Genomic DNA, 20,558 nt, shown 5'->3' with positions numbered 1-20,558 from the left:
CCTCGCACCAGCCCGAGAGGCCGGGCCGGGGAAGGAGCCGCGGCGGCGGGGGGCGGGCTGGGGACTCGGCGGGGAAGGTCTGAGTCACTCCCGGCGCTTGTCCTGCCCCGTGTGCGCGGGGAGCAGCGGCCGGGACACGCTCATTCCCCCCGGAGCCGCGGGGCGTTGGGGGCGCGGGGAGTTTGGGGCGCGGGGAGTTTGGGGGGACCCGGGGAGGGGTTGTTCCTTCTCAGCCGGAGGCGGGCGGGCACCGCGCGGGGCGCCCACGCTGACAGCCCGGGGCACACGCAGAGCCGGCAAGTGCCAGCCAGGGGCCCCGGGGCGAGGACTGGCCCCAGCCGGGGAACGGAGGCGTGAAGGCGGCCCCCCGAGCGGGCTGGCCCCGGGCCGCCGAGGCGAGGCGAGGCGGGGACATGCCCCTTCACCCAGCCCGCCGCCGCCCGCAGGAGAAGTGACCCCCGGGCCGTGCCCAGCATGTCAGCCCCCCTGCGGCGCCTCCTGCTCCTCGCCGGAGCCCTGGCCCTGGCGGGCTGCGCCGAGCAGCCGGGCGGAGCCGCGGAGAAAGGTCGGTACCCCGCGGGCGGCTCTTTGGTTTGCAGCGGGGAGAAGCGGGGAGAGGGAGGGAGGCGGCGGGGGGCGAGCTGTCTCCCCGGGCTGGCTGCAGCCCTGTTCTCCGGGAGGCGCCGGGCGCGGGGAGACTCAGGGAGCGGCAAGGTTTGCAGCGGGGGCCGGTGGGGTTTGACAGCTGCACGCGGGGTCCCCCCAGGCGGAACCCGGGCTGGGAGCCCCGGGCGCTCCGCTCCTGCCCGTGCGTCCCGGGAGAGCTCATTCCGGCCGGGCCGGTAACGCTCCGCCAGCCGGCGTGTCTGGGGTCAGCGGCCTCGGACCGCCCGGGTGCGGCAGGAGAGGAGGCGGTGAAACCAGGAACAGAGCCCCGGGGATCCGTTTACCGAGCGACTGAACCGTGCGCTTGGCAAACAATGTCTCTAGATCCTGGGAAATCTCCCCAAAGCTGGGAATTTTTGAGTCAAACGTTTTGAATGAAAATTCCCAATTTCCCACGTTGAAACCTTTGACTCACAAATTCCCAGGTTTTGGGTAATTTCCCAGGCTATAGAAGCACTGTAAAAAAACTTTATCTGGGGATTTTTCACCAGGTTTGGGAAATTTTTAGCGCTAGGTTGGGAAGAGTTGGCATCACGATATAGAAGCACTGTTGGCAAAGACCTAGCTGCAGGGCAGATGGAAGGGCCCCGGGAAGCGGTGGTGCCCGCTGACCCCGAGAGGAAGACAAATGCCCCCCTTTCTCCAGCATTAGAAGCCCTGTAATGGACCCCCAGCAGTAAACTCCTGGCTTGCTGCAGGTACCAGGAGATGGGAAGAATCGTGAAGGCTGGGAACTTTCCTCCTTAGATCCATAGAATGGTAGGACTGGAAGGGACCTAGAGAGGTCTTCTAGTCCCATCCCCTGCACTCAAGGCAGGACTAAGTATTACTTGGCCCAGACCAACTCCTAGAGAGTCCCCCAGAGCCATCCAGAGCCAGGACCCTCCATCACTCAGATTAGAGATGAGATTAGAGGAGAAACTAGTGCAGATGCCAAAGAAGTCAAGAGGTTTGGGGAGATCCACTGGTATACAGGGTGTTTTGGTACCTTCCCCTGGTGCAGGTGCCTTGACTGGGTCATACAAGTGGAACTACTGTACAAGCCTTAACTAGTCACCACAGTTATCACTAGGGGGCAACTGTTTACCTAAGTAGACTTTGTCTCAGAAATCACATCCACTGCACCGTGATTTTCCTGGGCAATCTCAGCACACTTTTTACTTTGTCCCTTTTGGTGTGACAGGCATTTTTTTTATCTGTAATATATATTTATAAGGACTGTTTGGTGCTTGCAGTATTGACAGACCAAAGGATCCATATGTCTTTGAGGCCGGTGTGCTGAATTGTGTGTCCTGTCCCTTTTATAATGGGTACTCCTGGGGGAATTCTACATCACTGCGCACGCGCAAAATACGTGTCCCCCGCAGATTTCTTTGCTTCCCTGCAGAAAAATGACTTCTGATGGGGAAGCAAGGGGAAGCTGCAAGAGCGGTCACATGCCCCTCCCTGTCAGCGCAGGCAGATCGGTTTGGGTGCCCGGAGCAGCTGGTAGAAACATAAATCACCACCAGGGCCGGGGGGATGGGCAGTCGTGCGTGTGAGTAAGAGTGACACTCGGTCCCTCTTGCTCACTATTGCGGCATGCTCGGCGCGGAGGGGCAGGGCTTTGGGGTGTTTCTGAGGAGGTAGGAGTGGGACAGGCTCTGTCCCCCCAGGCAGAACAGAATAGATACACCTGAGGGAATTCTGCACCACTGCGCAATGCAGAATTTTGCAGAAATTAATTTGCCTGCAGAATTTCCTTTCCCCCACAGAAATGGGCTGCTGCTAGCTGCCACTAGGGGCCACTGGACCCAGCAGAGCCCAGCTCCAGGGCCAGATTAACCTTTTGTGGGCCCCCATGGAGGCAATGGAGTATGATACGGGGAGTCAGTCCCCAGAGCGAGGGGCCAGCGAGGGGCAATGGGGCGGGGCATGGCATGGCAGGGGCAGCCCCGCTCCGCCCAGCGTGAGGGCACTATTTACAAACCAGCAGTTACCCACTTGGCCCTGTGCTGCCAGCATACCCCTTCCCCTCAGGGGTGGGCTCACATTGTGCCACACAGCCCCCCAGCCCAACACACACACATCCCTGACTCCCTATGTCCAGAGCCCCCCTGGACCCACTATGCCCAGTGCCCCCCCAGATCCCCACACACAAATGCACAGTGCCCTGCACACCACCCCTGCCCAGCACCCCCCTGCCCACAGCCCCACCATGACTGCCCAGCACCCCCCCCACAGAACTCCCACTCCCTAGTGCCCCAACACACACATATTCCCCACCCCCTCACAACCCAGCACCCTCCCAGACCCCCAAGAGACCCACCTCCCCCACGCCCTGCCTCCTGGGTGCACTCATCAGCCCTGCTGGGAGGTGACTGTCTGCTGGGCTGAGCCGGCAGCACAACCAGGGCTGGTCCCGGGGCCGGGAATCACTCCGGTCTCTCGGGAATTTTAAAAATTCTGTGGTTAGGTGACGATTTGTGGCTTCTTTGGAATTCAACTCTGGGGGAATCAGAGTACACTTTCCTAGAGTACTGGGCTGTACTGTTCATGTTTTCCTCTGTCAGGTGGTTCTCCAAATGATGGAGAACATAAGAATGACCATTCTGGGTCAGACCAATGGTTCACCTAGCTCAGTATCCTGTCTTCTGACAGTGGCCAGTGCCAGGTGCTTCAGAGGGAATGAACAGAACAGGGAATCATCAAGTGATCGATCCCTTGTTGTCCAATCTGAGCTATGGGCAGTCAGAAGCTTAGGGACATCCAGAGGCTGTGTCCTTGACCATCTTAGCTAATAGTCATTGATGGACCACAGGAACTTATCTAATTCTTTTTTTGAACCCCATTATAATTTTGGTCTTCACAACATCCTCTGGCTAGGAGTTCCACAGGTTGACTGTGCATTGACTTGCCAGAATTTATGCTCCTTTCTATTTTCCTCAGGAGGATTAAACTTCCAATTTTTAAATGATGTGTTTTTGTCTGTAACCACCTCTTTTATTCTGCTGTTTAGCCAGGGTGGCATTTTTCTGGTCTGCTTACTGTTGTTTATCTATTTATTTATTTATTGGGGTATACATTTAATCTGAGCCTCTATTATGGTGTTTTTAAATAGTTTCCATGCAGCTTGCAGGCACTGAGCCAAGATGACCCTCACTAGAGACCAAATATAGAGCTTGTGTGACATCTTGCAAAGTCTCAGGGCAGGGCAAGAGAGCATGATGACCCATAGCATTTGAGAATAAAAGTTGCTAATGAAAAAACTGCTGAGAGCTGGAAGTATTACATCAAGTGAGATGGTGTTATAATGTGTACTACCACATTAGATAAAAAGCAGAGATGGGTTCAAACTGCAAACTTTGGCAGACACCTGACAATCTGTGGCTGATCCTGGCCATTACAGGCTGGTAAGCCTAACTTCAGTACCTGGCAAAGGGCAACAAAATGATTAGGGCTATGGGACACCTTCCATACAAGGAGAGTTTAAGAAGACTGGGACTGTTCAGCTTAGAAAAGAGATGATTAAGGGGGATATGACAGAGGTCTATAAATCATGACTGGTGCGGAGAAAGTGAATAAAGAAGTGTTATTTACCCCTTCACATAACACAAGAACCAGGAGTCCACCCAATGAAATTAATAGGCAGCAGGATTTAAACAAATAGAAGGAAGTAATTCTTCACAGAATGCGCAGTTAACCTGTGGAACTCCTACCCAAAGGATTTTGTGAAGGCCAAAAGTATAACTGGGTTCAAAAAAAGAATTAGAGGAGTTCATGGAGGACAGGTCCATCAATGGCTATTCACCAAGATGGTCAGAGACACACCCTCATGCTTTGGTTGTCCCTAAACCTCTGACAGCCTGCAGCAGGGACTGGATGACAGAAGGTGGAGTAGGTGGACCATTGGTCTGACCCAATATGGCCATTCTTCTGGCTGGTCAGATTGGAGGTTTGGTTCAGTCCATTATAAAAAAAAAAAGTAGCCATTTGCAAATTTCAGATCTTGTATTTTGAACTCTTTTTTCTTCCTCACTCTCCTCATCATAAGTAGTGTCAATAGAGCCGGTTCCCTAAACTCTCTCTGACGTCATGTGTTTCACTAATGCTCTATTGGAAGACAAAGAATGTAAATCAATGAATTTCATGCTCAATGTCTATCTCCAATTGATTAAAACTGGGTGTCATTTTCTGAATTTTTGTCAAAACCTTTAACTGAAAATTTTATGTTCTCTGGAGAAAAAACCCTAGAATTTGTTTATGAACATTTTAATTATTTTTTTGGGGTGGCAGTTTTGAAACAACTGTAATTAAAACAATCAAATTAAACTCTATCTATTGAGGATTAAATATTTACATTTGCTTATGAAGTTCCATTATGAGAATTTAAAAATTTATTCAAGTTAAATAACTACTCACCCAGAAAACACTTCTTTTTGTCTGCTCTTCACCACTACTTGTCTAATGAAGCTTTCATATTTATTTGGGACTGTTTCCTCTGGCACTTTTTGTAAGAATAAGGGGGTTAACTCAGGTGTCCTGACATCATTCCAATTTGAATACTTTTATCTGCTCATGTAATTTAGCTTGTCTAAATTCTCCCTCTCAGATAATCTTCTCTTCCTGTTCTGAATTACTGTGGTGTATTCCTTTGCTCTTTTAAACAGCTGACACTTATCATCCCATATGTGTCTCCAGTTCAGAGGTGGGAAGAATGATCCCTCCCTACTGGGAATTTGTAGAACCAATAAACATAATGTGCAGTGGGATCCTTTGGGTTGAAAGATCATCATCGTCTTTATATCTGATCATTGCAAATGTTTTCTTCACAGAGACGGTTCTCCAGCAATATTCTGGCTATGACGTTGTTCATCCAGTCCGAGTTGATGAGAGCGGATCTTTTCTGTCCTATGATCTGGCTCATCGCGCAATTCACAAAAGGGCCCTTTCCTCAAGGAACAATTTGCTCTCCTTTTATGAGCTGCATTACAAAGGACAGCATCTAAAATTCAATTTAAGCGTTAATAACAATCTCCTTGCTCCTGGGTTTGTTAGTGAAAGACGATATGGAGGGATCACCAATGCCAAGATCCAGTCTTACAATCACAACTTTTGTCACATGATTGGAGAGGTCCAGAACTGGGCGCTGAAAGGTGGTTTAGCAGCTCTGAGCACGTGTGATGGGCTGGTAAGTGTTCCAGTTGAATCCAAAAAAATGACGCTTTAATCACAGGGATATCAAAATATTAGAAACGGTGGGTAAAATCCTGACTCCATTGAAGAGAAAGGCAAAACTCCCATTGACTTCAATAGGATAAGGGCTTTACCCTTCAAATTTGATGCTGAAGTTAACATCAAAGCTCCAATTGACTCTAGTGGTGCAGGTTCACGTCCTGTCGGCTTACCTATTTGGGACTATGCTTTCTTGTCTTCTTTCAATTCTCCTGTAGAAAGTAGATTTCAGGTGCAAACCACTGAAGATGGTCATATCTCATACCTCCTTCGTCTGCTATAGTCCGGATGTGGGATCACAAAGGACTCCATTAAAAACAGTCCGTGCAGAAAGCTTAAAGAGATTTATGGTGAAATGATTCACGGTTGATGAAACTCATCATGTTTTCTGGACATCAGTGCCAAAGTCACACTCCACTATAACTAATTTAAATCAGTGAAAACACCAGGTTCGCGTAGGAAGCAGCTAAATTTGGGTCTGAAACTAAATGACCTTTCCAGTGAAGGAAAGATAAAAGGTACGATAAATCCAGTCTGTTTCCATTAGTCATTAGACTAGAGCAGGGATCGGCAACCTTTGGCATGCGGCCTGTCAGGGAAAGCCGCTGGCAGGCCGGGATGGTTTGTTTACCTGCAGTGTCTGCAGGTTCGGCCGATCGTTGCTCCCACTGGCTGTGGTTCACCGTCCCAGGACAATGGGGGCTGCGGGAAGGGTGGCCAGCACATCCCTCGGCCCGCGCCGCTTCCAGCAGCCCCCATTGGCCTGGAGCGGCGAACCAAGGCCAATGGGAGCTTCAATTGGCCGAACCTGCAGATGCAGCAGGTAAACATACCAGCCTGGCCCGCCAGGGGCTTTCCCTGATGGGTCGCGTGCCAAAGGTTGCCGATCCCTGGACTAGGGGTCACAACTGCCTGCCTTGCTGAGGATTAAACAAGTCAAAGGGTAACATTTTAAAAAATGCCTAAGTGACTTAGGACTCTAAATCCTGTTTTCAAAAATGACCAAGGAATTTAGGAGTTCACGTGGAAGTCTCATTGAGTGCCCAGGTCATTTTTGAAAATAGGATTGAGTCTTACATCACTTAGGCACTTTTGAAAATATTATCCTCTATCTTGATCAATATCATTAAATCCAGACATCGCTGTTTCCATGCAGATGTCTGGGGGCAAGAAATATTCTGATTGTCTTACAGCAGGCAGTGGAATGTATGAGATATTGGTCTTCTAGTGCCTGGGCCACAGACAGAATAAAGGGACCGACTACTGCTACATATTGGGGAAATCCTTTTTAGCTCAAGTGATAGAGGCCTGAGGTGGTTCCCTAGCAAGGGTGTGTGTGTGTGTGTGTGTGTGTGTGTGTTTCATCTAGTAATTGTGTCTGTTGCCTGGCAGCATGTTTTAATCTTAATGTATTTAAACAAAAGCAATATGCATCTGTGCATTGCATTAGTCTGGAATGCGATGCTTCTTTAGAATCAACAACCTGGACAGGTCACAGATTTGTTTTTGTTTTTTTAACTTGAAATTTAGGCCTTTGCCACTGAAATTCTGTGACAAAATCATTGATGTTGTAGGTCAGATGCTCAGCTGGTGCAAGTCAGTGTAGCTCCATTGCATCTGGCCCCGAAAGCCCTGATGCAGATTACAAAGCAGTGGGCAGCAGATCGAACTCTGCCCAGAGCATCAGTTCATCTGTTGGTGAAGGTGAAGGTAGTAACAGCTAAGATCAAATATTTGTAACTAACATTCAGCATAATGTATTTGGAATTTAAGAATAAAATTTGGGAGACGCTTAAGGTGCCAGCTAATCACTGCAGAGATCAGGAAAGGGGTGATCACCGTGTGCAGGGAATACTGTAAAGTGCTGAGCACATCCTGAAGGGAACAGGAGCTATCAGTGCTCAGCACCTCTCATTACGTTGAGTCTGCTCAGCATCTCTCATTGCATTGCAGGATCAGGCCCTTTAGTTTGAACTTTCCCCCTACGTTCTACAACTCAGGAGAAGAGTGTCTGGATTTCGGTGTAACCCTGCTAAGTAAAGAGAGTAGGGCGGAGATGCCGTCTAGTGGCCTGGGCACCCCCGTGGGAACCGTGGAGTTCTAATGTTACCTCTTACACTGACTGCCTCTCTGGCCTCAGCTGATTTCCAAATCTGTGACGTTGGGACACTTCTTGAGCTGGACAAACACCGGGGAAAATATATTCCCAAGCATTCATTCAGATAAAAGAGGTGAACTCCTTTAGGAGGAGCCGATAGCCCTTTGAGTCACATGTTTGCAAGTGTCTGAGTGAAATGCTGATTGCCAGATTGTTCATGGATAGGGGAAGTGTCATGAATGCTCATGTGAATGTATCTGCACCTAGATACCCTATGCAAATATACAGGCACACTGGAAGTGTTCACAAGGCCATCTTGAAAGCAATTTATAGGTGGGGGACTTATCCAGTCAGGAAACAGAAACAATACCATGTGGCTTAGATGGCCAGCCCCATAGCAGGAGTTAGGCATAAACAAATACTCAAAGCAATAACTAAATAGTTCATAGGCTGAAGTATGTTCACATGAGCCATTCGGCAAATAAGAAACAGATTAGTGAAAACTGAAGTCTATTTGCCGATAATCCACAAACAGGAGAAGGGACTAATATCAACAAATGCATTGTTTGCTAGGGATAACTCAGCCGGCAGAGTCCCTTTCACAGGGGTCTTGAGAGGACTAAATAGCTAGTTTGTAAAGAATATTGAAGAAGAAAAGTGCAATATAAATGCTAAGGATTATTATTATTTATTTAAAAGCAGACTTACTAAAGTAATGATAGAAAAAAATTGTTAGACTAGAAGAACTTCGCAATATGTCATTTAGCAGAGCTGGTGAGCGGCTATTTATCATATTGTCAACCTATTTAGAATCACAAGAGAATAAACAGTTTAATGCTCCCAAATCAGTGAGCTTTTCAACATGGCTTTATATATTTTTTTAAAGCTAAACCTGAATTTTTCAGCAGACAGATGTTAACACCCAATGCCATACTAACAATATATAATGTCGTATATAACAATTGTTGAAAGTAATGCAGCATGAGTCGGAGCTTCATTATAAAGGATTAATCACATAACATTTGGAATTATGCTAAGAATTACAGTACGTAAACAAGGAAGACAATACAGTTCTGCAGAAGCTGGAAGCTACAGGGGTAGGACACAGTGGCTTACTTTTATATAGGATGGTAATACTTTACATTCTAAACTTAATGTTGCTTCCATCCAACTTGTGATATACAAGTGACCTGACTTGAAATTTCTGCCTGTAACAAGATCAAGTGTAATTAGCATTCCTCAAGGCCAAATACCTCTGTTACCTTTCTGATCAACATCTGGTCTAGCATTCATTATTCTGTATAAGTTATAGTAATTACATGTTTAGTAGTATCCTTCCCCTGCCTTTCTAGCTTTGTGTTTTTCTGACCATGTTTCATCTCTAACAGATTGTTTTTAAAAAAGACCATCACACTTAGATCCCTGCTGTCCAGAAAATTAAAATAAAGCAATCTTTATTCCTCTGCCTGTTAAGGGCTTTATTCTGCTCTCTTTTACGCTGATTTTCTGCCAGTGTGATTTCATCAACTTCAGCGGAGTTACTTCTGATCTACACCAGTGTAAGTGAGAATAGAATCCATCCTGTGTATCGTACAGGAATTGCTGATGCAATATGTAAAAGCATTAATAACATTGTAAATTAATGTGAGCAAATCTCATCCATTGGTAATTTTTAATTTAAAATATTTTACCAGGAGAAAATCTCCTTGTGATGAAACATGTCCCTTTTGAAGGATATTCTGGGCAGTTATTAGACAGAGGCCATGATACACATCCACCTTCCATTATGGAGGGAGACAGAATAAAACATATTAAGGAACTCATTGGAAGCTCCATAAGGAATAGAGCTGTGAAAGGGACAATCCTGGAGCTCCCATCTCAGCACCGCTGTGGCTATGCCACTGATGTGTTGTAATAATCTTCCCCGAGACAGCATTCATATCTCGTGTTTCTGAAAGTCTCCTTGGTACTCCACACTGCAAAGAATGTACTTGGGGCATTCCTGTTCCCCTTTGAACACTGCACTACAGAAGCATCAACACCATGCTTATGGAATCACAGGAACAGTTCAGAGAACGATCCCAGGTCCAGAGCTGAAATCCTCACAGCACATTCCAGGGGCTGCCGTAACCCTCCCATACACACCCGACAGCTAGCTGTGCTTTACTGCACGCATGTGTGTGTGTTTCGCCTCCACACATCACAAGTATAGCATGAAGGCATCATTCAGCCATAAGATACATCTTGGAAACAATGTAACCTGAAACATTAATGGTTTCATTCTTAAATGAGAAAACAAGTGAGGTCACACTGGCAGTGCTCAAAGCTAACCCTCTCGGCCTTCGTTCCTTAACGTAGCTGCAGACTGCCATGGGGTCCACTCACTGTAGGTGACGCCTCCTCCTGGCAGCTCTGGGGAATCTTTCCAGGCCCAAGGTCCCCTTCTGCTGCTCGCTGCACGCCCTGCTGCTGCTCTCTCTGGGGCCACTCTCTCACTCTGGGCCCTGCAGCCTCCTCTTCGTGACTGGGCCCTCTGACCAGGTCACTCTCTGTGTTTCTCCTTTCCCTGGTACCAAAGTCTCTCCTGTCAAATGGGCTTGGGAAGTCTTCCCATTCACTGCCCAGCTGGTGCCGCTTCCTGAGTGGCTGGAGGGGAACCCAGACCCGCCCCCTCCTCTGGGTTCCATCTCAGAAGTCTTTTCTTCAGCCGCCAAGGTCTGTTCCCTCCTGGACCTTACTACCCTTCCCTGAGCTTCTTCCATACCTTCTGGCTCTCCCCACCCATCTGGGTTTGCCAGCCTCACAACTCCCTCCCCCCAGGGAGTGACTGCAACCTACTCCTTGCAGCCTCTTTCTGCCATCAGCTCCCTGGCTTTATAGATGCCCCACCTGTTCTTGCACAGGTGAGCTTCCCCTAATTAGGGACGTCCTCTCAGCCATAATTCTCCCATCTTGCTGCCTAATAGGCTAACTAGCCCATCTTGCCTCCATTAACCCCTTTAGTGGACACCCCAGCACACAGACGAGAGAGAAATCAACCAAGCACCAACTGGAAGATCACATGAACTATCATTAAGGAATATGGCTCATGTGGCCAAGCGCTGGAAACCCACGCTGTCTTTGGTGCCCCAGTTTGCAGTGGAACCACTGTCTCCTCCATAGGCTAGAACACAATATTAACTCCTACATTGGCCTGATAGAGCTGGGCCCAGCTGGGAAGCTCTGGTCCAAATACAAACGTCGCCAAAGTTTGGATAATTGGTTTTTTTTATTAGTATTTGTGGGCTCCCAGGGCAGACGGCATCAGGCACACCAGGGGTGAGAGGTCATTCTGCTTGCAGGAGACACCATGGAGGATAGCAATAGACAGGACAAGGCACTAGGTGGGTTGGTGGGGCTGGTGTTAGCAGCAGAGGGAAGAGAAGTGACACCCTAAGAAATTAATTTCAACCCCATGAGCCTGATTGTCAAAGCTCCAGCTGCAATCAGTGGGGGCTGCCGATGCTCGGCACAGCCCCATAGTCTTCTCCAGGGAAACCTCTGAGTTACCACCACTCAGTAAGGCCAGAGCCGTGCTGTTAGGTCTGTACGGCTAGACCCTTGCAAAAAGCCCATTAAAGACACTGAGGCCTTGCATGTGCATAAGGGCCTGTCTCTGTGAATCCGGTTGCAGGATCAGGGCCTAATTTTGGGGGGTAAATCCTGCTCTTCGATGGTGTGCAGCTCCTGCTGGACTCTGCCAGACCCAGCCTGTGCATGTGAGGTTGGAGCATGTGAGTAGCATTCTGGCTTCACGGTGGGAGGAAATAGCAGGGGGGAAAAAGGAGTGTGAGGAAGTAGCCTACACCAGAGCACCTTTGCATGGCCTGGGTCATGCTTCAGACAGCCTGCCTCAGTTTCCCCCTCAAGGGGCTCCTTAAGGAAACTCCACACACCCTTTTCGTCCAGGCACAACACCCCTTCTTGAAGTCTGGATCAGATAAAATAAACTCAAGGATGAAACTTTAAGTCCAAACCAAAGTCCAGCCATTTAACCCTCATCAGGTCACTCCCAGTCCTTTCCTGCCTGTAGTCTCAGTCCCCCATCCCAGGGATCTCCTCTCCACACTCCTAGTGGTCTCTAATCACCCTCCTTCCAGGCCTTCCTGCCTGGGGCTTGCCTTCCTGCTTTGCCAGGCCACTCCCAGGCCCTACCTGGCTGGAGTCTCAGTGCCAAGTCCCAGGACTTGCTGCTGGAGCCAGCCCACTCCTAGCAGTCCCTGCTCTCCCACCTCAGTAGCGAGTACCCCTTCACTGCACTCACCTTCTGCGCCTTTTAGGGAGATCACCTGATCCATACCCAGATGGGCCTCTTCAGTAACCAGGGTTAAGGGGCAGCCACCCTGTAACAATGACCCATAAGTGTCAGGAAGTTCCCTTTTTCAGTATCTTTGTAACAACAGCAAACAAACTGCAGAGAAATAGCTCTGGAAGCCACCGGGAAAGCGAATTGCTTCGTGTCTGCATATGCCGTGTGGCTGGAAGATTTCCACAGCGTGGAACTAGCCCTCTGGGGAAAGGAGAAGCTAATTGCTCCGAGTCAGGCCACTGGAAGCCTGGTGAACTGATGATCGTACTTACAAACGTCTCCTGGAATAAATGGGAGAGTCTAATAACAAGGCTTTATTGTGCCACATTTTAATCTTCCCTCGGTTTTTTTCTGCTTGTGGCATGCAAAAGTAATGAAAATGTCAGATCAAAAGCATAATAAACAAAGCTGAAAACGAATGGGTTATTATGTAAGCACCCTACACAACAATCCACTTCAGACAAGCCAGACAGAGAGCCAGGCCACTCCACAGCAATTAACTCGGCTAAGAACCCACAGAGTGCTGTTACAACATGAAGATACAGTCAAGTCACATTGCTAGCAGCACTGCCGTCCCGCAGCTCAGGGATCATCCGCTGCTAAGAAACCTACAAACTCCTGCTCCAAAGCTCCCCATTCCTAGGAATGAAACAGATACACAGAGCAAATTCAGAGAGGTTGAAGTCAGGAGAATGGGAGCATTGCCTAATAGTAATTACTACTGATCTCGTTCGATATCCCAGATTTGAGACTCAAACACAGAGCCCCATAGGGATCAGCAGTGGGAGAGTTTATTAAACAAATGAAAGCATTAGGATTTCATTTCCTGCCAAAGGAAAGATGCCAATAGCACATGCTCATTGTACTGTCCATGTAATCGTTTGGCTCAGTGAGTAACTCTGAGTTTCCCGGCTTTGAGTTCCTGCAGTGAACTTGGACCCCCGTTCCTCTGCTTCCCTAAAGATGTTCTGATGCGTGAGCATTAGCCAGAGCCTGGAACTTTGGTTAAGAACCATGAGTGCTTAGACAGTGTAAATGGGCAGCAGCAACTTACCTTGACTTTCGAGGGACACCCTAATAAAAATACGCCAGTGTTCTACAAAAACTACTCAAAATACTGGAGCAGCACTGTGATAAGACGTAGCACTTTGGTCTGTTACAAAGGAGTAACAGAACTTTTTACATAAGGGCAGAGCAAAGAGTGATTTTAACACAGGAGAGAAAAAGAAGCTTGCAACTTACTCGCACACGTAACCTTACTGTTCTCTCTTGGTGTTTTCTGTGTCTGTTTGTCTTCAGAAGCCTCAGTCAGTCTCTGTCTAAATCCTTACTGTGATTGAGCACCTCAGCATCAAACAGCCTTTCCATTTGTTTCCAATTGGAGGCAGTTAAACTTTGCAGTACATGCATGAATGTTGCTTTCTGAATCTCAAATCTGGACTAGTATGTTCAGTCCATGCTGGTTTGTTCTTCTGTGTCTGGGAGCTTATAGTTCTCAGCATGGATAAAGAGGCAAAATCAACGTCTTCACAAAGCATCTATTTCTGCATGACAAATTCTGCAAACCAATCCCACTGTAATTGTCTTCACCGTGAGTCAATGTATCATATAAATGACACCGACTTTCTCTCCCCATCCCAGAGAGGTGTATTTCGGCTCGCAAACGAAGACTATTTCATTGAACCTCTGGCTACAAATAAGCATGAGGATGGTACAGCCCATCCCCATAGGATCTATAAACGTCATGCTCCAAAATATGAGGAAGAAGAGTCGATAGTGGAATCCAGCAGAAAGCGAGACAGGAAACAGCCCGATACCTTGGGAACATGTGGAGTCCAAGGTATTTTATCTACTTTATTGCAGTTTCAGAGTGAGTCAAAAGCAGCTAGAGGATAACTGATTTTAATTAAAAGAACAGGAGTACTTGTGGCACCTTAGAGACTAACAAATTTGTTACTCTGAAACCTGATTTTAATAATAGGACAATGAAAGAGAAACAGGGCCCCATCCTGCTAGGTGCTGAGTGCCTTTGATATCAAAGCTCAGCATCTACCTCTGTGCTAAAGCATTCAGCACCCTCACACACAACTACCTGCAAGAGGGATAGAAATTGACCATTAATTTGGGGGTTTATTCATGGAATGTATTGTACTGCAGGTCAAGTGTACCGACTAGCAATAGGCTGGCTAAAGAGAAAGCTCTTAGGCCACCCAGAATATTTCCAGCAAAGACATACCCCAACTGCAAGTGCATTTATGCCCCAAAAGGGACAGAGCCAGAGCCTTCATGAAGTCTACTAATGCAAGACAAGTTTTGAAGTGGAAGGTGCTCCGGTACTACAATGAGGGTAGCACAATGAAGCTCTAGGATAGACAGATGTATCAATAGCGAAGAGAGTGCCAAGTTTCCAGAATCGTAGACAAACATGATTTCCACAGACAGGGGTATTACGGAAGGGCTGACCGCTTTTCAAATTGCTGGCCGTGAGTGAGTGACAGCTGCTAAGGAATTTGCTCATGGAGCACCAGGCAATCATTTTGTGGTATTCGTAACTTGAGTCCCACGAGTAACCAGGGTTATGCTAGAGTGCAGCACTTTTATTGTCACATGGCAATCGTTCTGCATTTGCTAGGGTTTCTCGTGTGCACGTGCTCAGGCATTGCAGCCCTAAACCACAAGCCACTGATTGCCGTGTTTTTCTTCATACTCCGATGTGAACGTTCTGCTTTGTGGTGACTGTTTGTTTTCTTGCAAATATCAGTTGTTGTGACTTCGCCGCTGGCTGGACTTTCAGAGTGAAATAGTGGCTCCACTGAAGTCAAATTCTTCCAGAGCAGTGGGCTTCCCACATTCTTTTGGAATTTAGGTGGGGATTATTTGATCTAGAATAACTGATCCAAAAGAGGAGAGACGTGAAGACTCAAATCAGCAGCATCCCTTTCCAAGAACAGAGCGTGCCTGGAAAGACTGGTGGCCCCCTCCATCTATGAAATAGTATTTTCCTACCTAACAGGTGTTTTGAGGATAAACACATTAAAGATTGTGAAATGCTCAGTTACTGTGATAATGGGGGGCTGTGTAAGTATCTTAGACAGACATCTCAATTGCCAGGGCAGGAAGCAAATGGTACATTATCTACCTTGGGCGCCAAGGCAGAAAGGTTTAAATGCACAGTTCGTTGGTTACTAGCTCACTTGGAAAATTTGTAGATTGGATCCACTGCAGAACAGGTGAGACCCTCCAAAGCTGGTCCAAGAGCCCAAATCTTCTCAGCACTTGCTGCCACTGAAAGTAGCATCAGCACAATCACGCGTCCTTCCGACACTGAAGGAGACGGACAAGGATTGGTTAAGAATATTACCTAATATTCTTCACATCCTTACCGTGGCGTCTCTGCGGCTGTGGAGCGTAGTAGAATTCCTTCCAAGGTGAAGTAGGGTGCATGGTACAGAGCAGCACTGGACAAGAGCTGCATTTTGTTCCCCGTGCAAGGTACAGTAGATAGAGAGGAGCAGTAAATCTGTATGTGATGAGTAACTCTAAGGCTACGTCCTCACTACGGGGGAGGGGGGGTTCGATTTAAGATATGCAAATTCAGCTACGCGAATAGCTGTGAGGACAGCGGCAAATCGACCTCCGCGGCTCCCCCGTTGACGGCGCTTACTCCCACTCCGCTGGTGGAGTAGAAGCGTCGATTCGGGGATCGATTGTCGTGTCCCGACGAGACGCGATAATTCGATCCCCGAGAGGTTGATTTCTACCCGCCGAGTCAGGCGGGTAGTGTAGACCTGCCCTAAGACACTATGAACATACTCTGAACATATTGTGAGCTTGATGCAGGAATCACTGGGTGAAATTCTATAGACTGTACCATGTGGAGGATGAGACTAGATGATTCATAGATTTAAAGGTCAAAAGAGTCCACTATGATCATCTAGTCCAGAGGCCCACAATCTGTGGGGCTTGCCCCCTAGGGGGGCATGGAGGAATGTTGGGGGGGGGCACGGCTGGGGCCTGGGCCAACACCACAGGGGAGGGGTGGGGAGTGAGAGCCACCCAGCTCCGCTCCTGGCCCTGGCCCCGGCTGCTGGCCCCATGCCTGGGACCCCAGCTGCCGGCCAAAGCCCCTGGACGAGGCTCTGCTCCTGCCCCCAGCTCTGTCCTAGCCTCGGCCCCCTTACCCCTGTCTGCATCCCCCCCTCCCAGATCCATGACCCTACTCCTGGGCTCGGGGCGGGGCATAGACAGGGTAAGGGGGGGGCGTGAGGTAAAAAGTTTGGGGACCACTGCTCTAGTTTGACCTGCATAACATAGTCCAGAAAACCTCACCCTGTGCCTCCTGCTTCCAGGAATCCGTTCCCTCTGGTCGCTCTAGAGCACGCCTGTTAGACCTCTGGGTAGTTTGGAAGCTTGTATCTTGACCCAGCAGAAGCTGGCCCAATAGAAGATATTACCTCCCCTACCTTGTCTCTCTCATATCCTGGGACTGACACAGCTACCACAACACCGCAAACAATCTTTCAGAAACGCATTCTAGTCCTGATTTAAAGTCTTCAGATGATGGACAATCCACCATATACCTAGGGAAAGTTGTTCCAGTGGTTAGTTACCCTCACTCTTAAAAATTTGCACCTAGGACTGAATTGGCCTAGCTTCAGCTCCCAGTGGTTGACCCTTGTTCAGCCCTTGTCTGATAGATTGATAGATAGACAGGTCTCTATGTCAGAAGTCTTTCCCCATGTAGGTATTTATACACTGTGATCAAGTCATCTCTTAGCCTTCTCTTTGTTAAGCTAAATAAATTGAGCATCTTTAGTCTATCACTACAAGCAAATATTCCTTTTGGCCTTAAAAATCTATTAATTGATGATACTGAATGAATGAGTGAATCCCCCGGGGCCTCGTTTGCCCAGATGATGATGCATGTAAATTTCTACAAGAGTATGGACTAGTAATTTAGTCCAAATCACACTTTGGAAAAGAACATGTAGAAAATCTGTAGGATTTCCATTACTCTGGTCCTACCACTTTGGATTATGAAAGGGGCTGATTTTATGTATAAAACAATACCCAGCAAGGTAATGGTACATTCACCACATATATTGTTTTCTGCCATTGCGTCCTGCTGTATACGGTGAACATACATGTACAGCAGGGTGAGTCTTTAGGATGGTGTTTGCAGTTAAAATTATATACACACTTCCTTTGGTGTCCAGAACTCCGTGTTTTCCCAATTGCCCCACATCATAAGACCCACATAAGTCAAAGCTTTACGGCAAAGTTTGCAACAAAAATGAATTCTAAGTAAGTTATTTTCATTAAACTTCCGCGATGATAGCTTAGCACTGGAGACTTCTCAAATTATCTGGATATTTGGGATTCTTTAGGACTAGAGGGCAAACTTTCTCTCATTATTTAAAGCACAATGCAGACGGTAAACACGGACAAGTTTATTGTTAGTGAAGTAATCCTGAACCTTTCGAGCCTGGACAGAAAAGCAATTCCAGCTATTTATGATGCGGTTAGTAAAGCTGTTATTCAGCCTGTGATTGACCCTGACACGGGGGCAGCATCACAGGAGAAATCTCCACATGAAACTGCCCAGTTGCTATGTGTAATTAGGCCCATTCAAGCTTCCCTTCAGCATCATGCCATCTTTTTTCCCGTTTTTTTGCATGAACGCTCTTGCTGTCTCTCCCCAGGGTGGAACTCCTGGTGGCAGGCCCAGGGGATTCTCAGTGGAATTCCATCTCCTGTGCAGCCCCACAAAGCCTGAGGTGACTTTTCTAGCTTGGTCAGGACCCTTGGAGACCTTTAGGATTTGGTGTGAGCCATCAACCCAGTTTACGGGGCAGTGAATTTATTGTATTAGGAAGCTGTGTCCCCTTGGCAGAACCTCTGGTGCTGCATGGATGAAAACAACCCATATTGTTCAGCCACTAGTTTTATTGATCTATCACGTATGTGCCCAGACACTCCTTGATGGTTGCATAATAAATTGGTATATAAATAAAAATATTAATAACTGTGCAATGTAGGTTTCCTGTTGCTGTTTGAGTTTCTCCATGACCCGCGTGCAATATTCCAGGGCAGAGTTCCAGTAAAAGAACTTGATCCAAACCCACATTTGGATTTCTCTCGAATACGCTAATGCCACCAAGCAACGGAAAGAGTTCAGAGGCCTTTCTTCTAAGTGGTCTTTTGAACATGTGGCTCGACAGAGTAGGTAAGAGTGAGTTAATGGTCTATGAGTCAATGGTCTGTGTCTTGAGGGCTCTAGTGGCTTGGATGGGATTAATTCCTTTTTAAAAAAAAAAATCCTCTTATATTCCACCAAGCTTTCAGCCGTTATCGAAAGCCCATTCCCTTCTCCATTCTTCAGAATCTCCGCAAAGCCTGGAGACATCTGAGAAACGGAGAGAGAGATGGGAACAGAAACAGCAGAGGAAGCGAAGAATAAAACAGCGCTCCATCAGCAAGGAGAAGTGGGTGGAGACCTTGGTGGTAGCGGACACCAAGATGGTGGAGTATCACGGAAGTGAAAATATAGAGAAGTACGTGCTGACCGTAATGAACATGGTGAGTTCTGGGTTCCATGACCATGAAATCCACTGGTGTCCTTGGAGGCTTAAATGTAAGCCATACAGGTCATGGCATATATATAGGTCATTTGAATTTCCAGGGTTCAGCCCTTTCCAGTGAGGCCAGTTGCTTGTGCAGGGGAGGGAGGCTGTGGCTAACGCTCCCTTACTCCCCCATGCATACATGTAAGGCAACTGACAGTTCTCTGCTTGATAAATAAATGCAAACCAATAGCCTGCCCTCATTTTGGGCCTGATCCTAAGCAACTGGAGTCAATGCAAAGATTCCCATTGACTTGAGGGAGCTTTGGATCAAGCCCTTCATGCCCACGACTCCTGAAGATCAGTGTTAGTGCCACACGTCAGACAGGAGCTGCAGAGAAGATGCAGTCGTGTTTAGCAACCTCATCTAGAAACAGCTTCCTGCAGCCCACCCAATAATGCTCTGAGCTGGGGCCAGCTGACCCGGGACCGAGTGGAGTACTAGTCTGGCGAGCACTGGATACATGAATGGCTTTCCTAGGAATGTGTCATTGTGAACAGTTAAAGGGAAAGAGGCAAGTAAAGCAGCCAGTAATAGGTGATGAAAAATCCTGGCACAGAACTAGGAGAGTGTATGTTATGTGCCGTAAGGGCTGTAATAAAAGTCAAATGCAGGCTCGAAAAGTTAATTACAGTAATTGCATTCAAATGCTTCAACAGCGAACATTGCTGCTTAATCTTTCGGAGCTCAGAGACACATTTAATTGGAAGGTAGGTGGCAGCTTGGGTTAATGAGCTAGCCCTTCGCCTCCAGAGACCCACATTCAGTTTTGTCTGAGGTCAGAAGTGAAATGAACTTCATGATCTCAGTCTAGTCACCTGGTGGTATTTGCTCATATCATAAAACCACCAGGCAGTTTAGCATAATTTGGCACAATTAGCCTGCTCCTCTTTTGGGACTGAAATAACACAGTTCTGAACGTGGCTAGTGATTCCAGCAGAAGATGGTGGGGGCAGAAGACTTGGGTGCAACATCATTTGCTCCATCAGTAGTGACCAAGTTGGAACAGTTCCCCTTGAGAAACCATATACAGTCATTACATCGTGTAAGCACATCCCCACGCACGTTTTTGGTTGAAATTCACAGCTCTAATGATTTCCAGTAGCGCCATAGGCATGTCATTAATGTTTAGGTCCAACTCTGGGTCTGAACTTCCTTAGTGTTGGACCCATCCCTGATTCTAAGGAACTTCTGATTTGGGACTACACTACCCAACAGTGTCTTTTAAGACCATGCTTCTCTGTCCGATGTGTTTACCATGAGTATTGCAAGCAGAGTGATTGCTTTCTCCCGCCCATTATTTTCTTGGCCGTTTATATTTCTGCAGGTGGCAGGTATATTCCATGATGCCAGCATTGGAAACCCTATCAACATTGCAATAGTTCGTCTTATCCTGTTAGAAGATGATGAGGTAAAAAGAAAACAATGTGACTAATATTTTTGGTCCATTTCCATCTTGGCAGCTCAGTATGCTTCTGTATGGTCAGTTGAGAACTGGCCATGAAAGCCCATAAACTCTCACTTTCATCTCATGTGCATGGCCAGAAAGCTCTTGCACAGAATAAACACAGGCACTAGAGACTTGATGCTGTGATTGCTGCATGGGTG

The 20,558-nt window shown here is 47.5% G+C and overlaps 1 protein-coding gene across 2 annotated transcripts in view; it reads left to right on the top strand.

The window, feature by feature from the left end:
- Positions 1 to 234: 234 nt before the first annotated feature.
- Positions 235 to 20,558, top strand: part of ADAMTS7 (ADAM metallopeptidase with thrombospondin type 1 motif 7) — a 141,828-nt gene continuing 121,504 nt past the window's right edge. Inside the window, exons 1-5 of one of the 2 annotated variants that reach the window (XM_054041376.1) lie at positions 235 to 565; positions 5,481 to 5,836; positions 13,968 to 14,166; positions 18,709 to 18,905; positions 20,278 to 20,361. In XM_054041376.1, the coding sequence (XP_053897351.1) occupies positions 475 to 565; positions 5,481 to 5,836; positions 13,968 to 14,166; positions 18,709 to 18,905; positions 20,278 to 20,361 (927 nt within the window). In that variant the 5' untranslated portion in view covers positions 235 to 474. Of the gene's footprint in view, positions 566 to 5,362; positions 5,837 to 13,967; positions 14,167 to 18,708; positions 18,906 to 20,277; positions 20,362 to 20,558 lie in introns of those variants that run through there. The other variant, XM_054041375.1, reaches the window with a different exon arrangement.

This window comes from Malaclemys terrapin, chromosome 10, assembly GCF_027887155.1.
Source record: "Malaclemys terrapin pileata isolate rMalTer1 chromosome 10, rMalTer1.hap1, whole genome shotgun sequence".
Taxonomy (NCBI): domain Eukaryota; kingdom Metazoa; phylum Chordata; order Testudines; family Emydidae; genus Malaclemys; species Malaclemys terrapin.
This window is presented reverse-complemented; position numbering and strand designations above follow the sequence as displayed.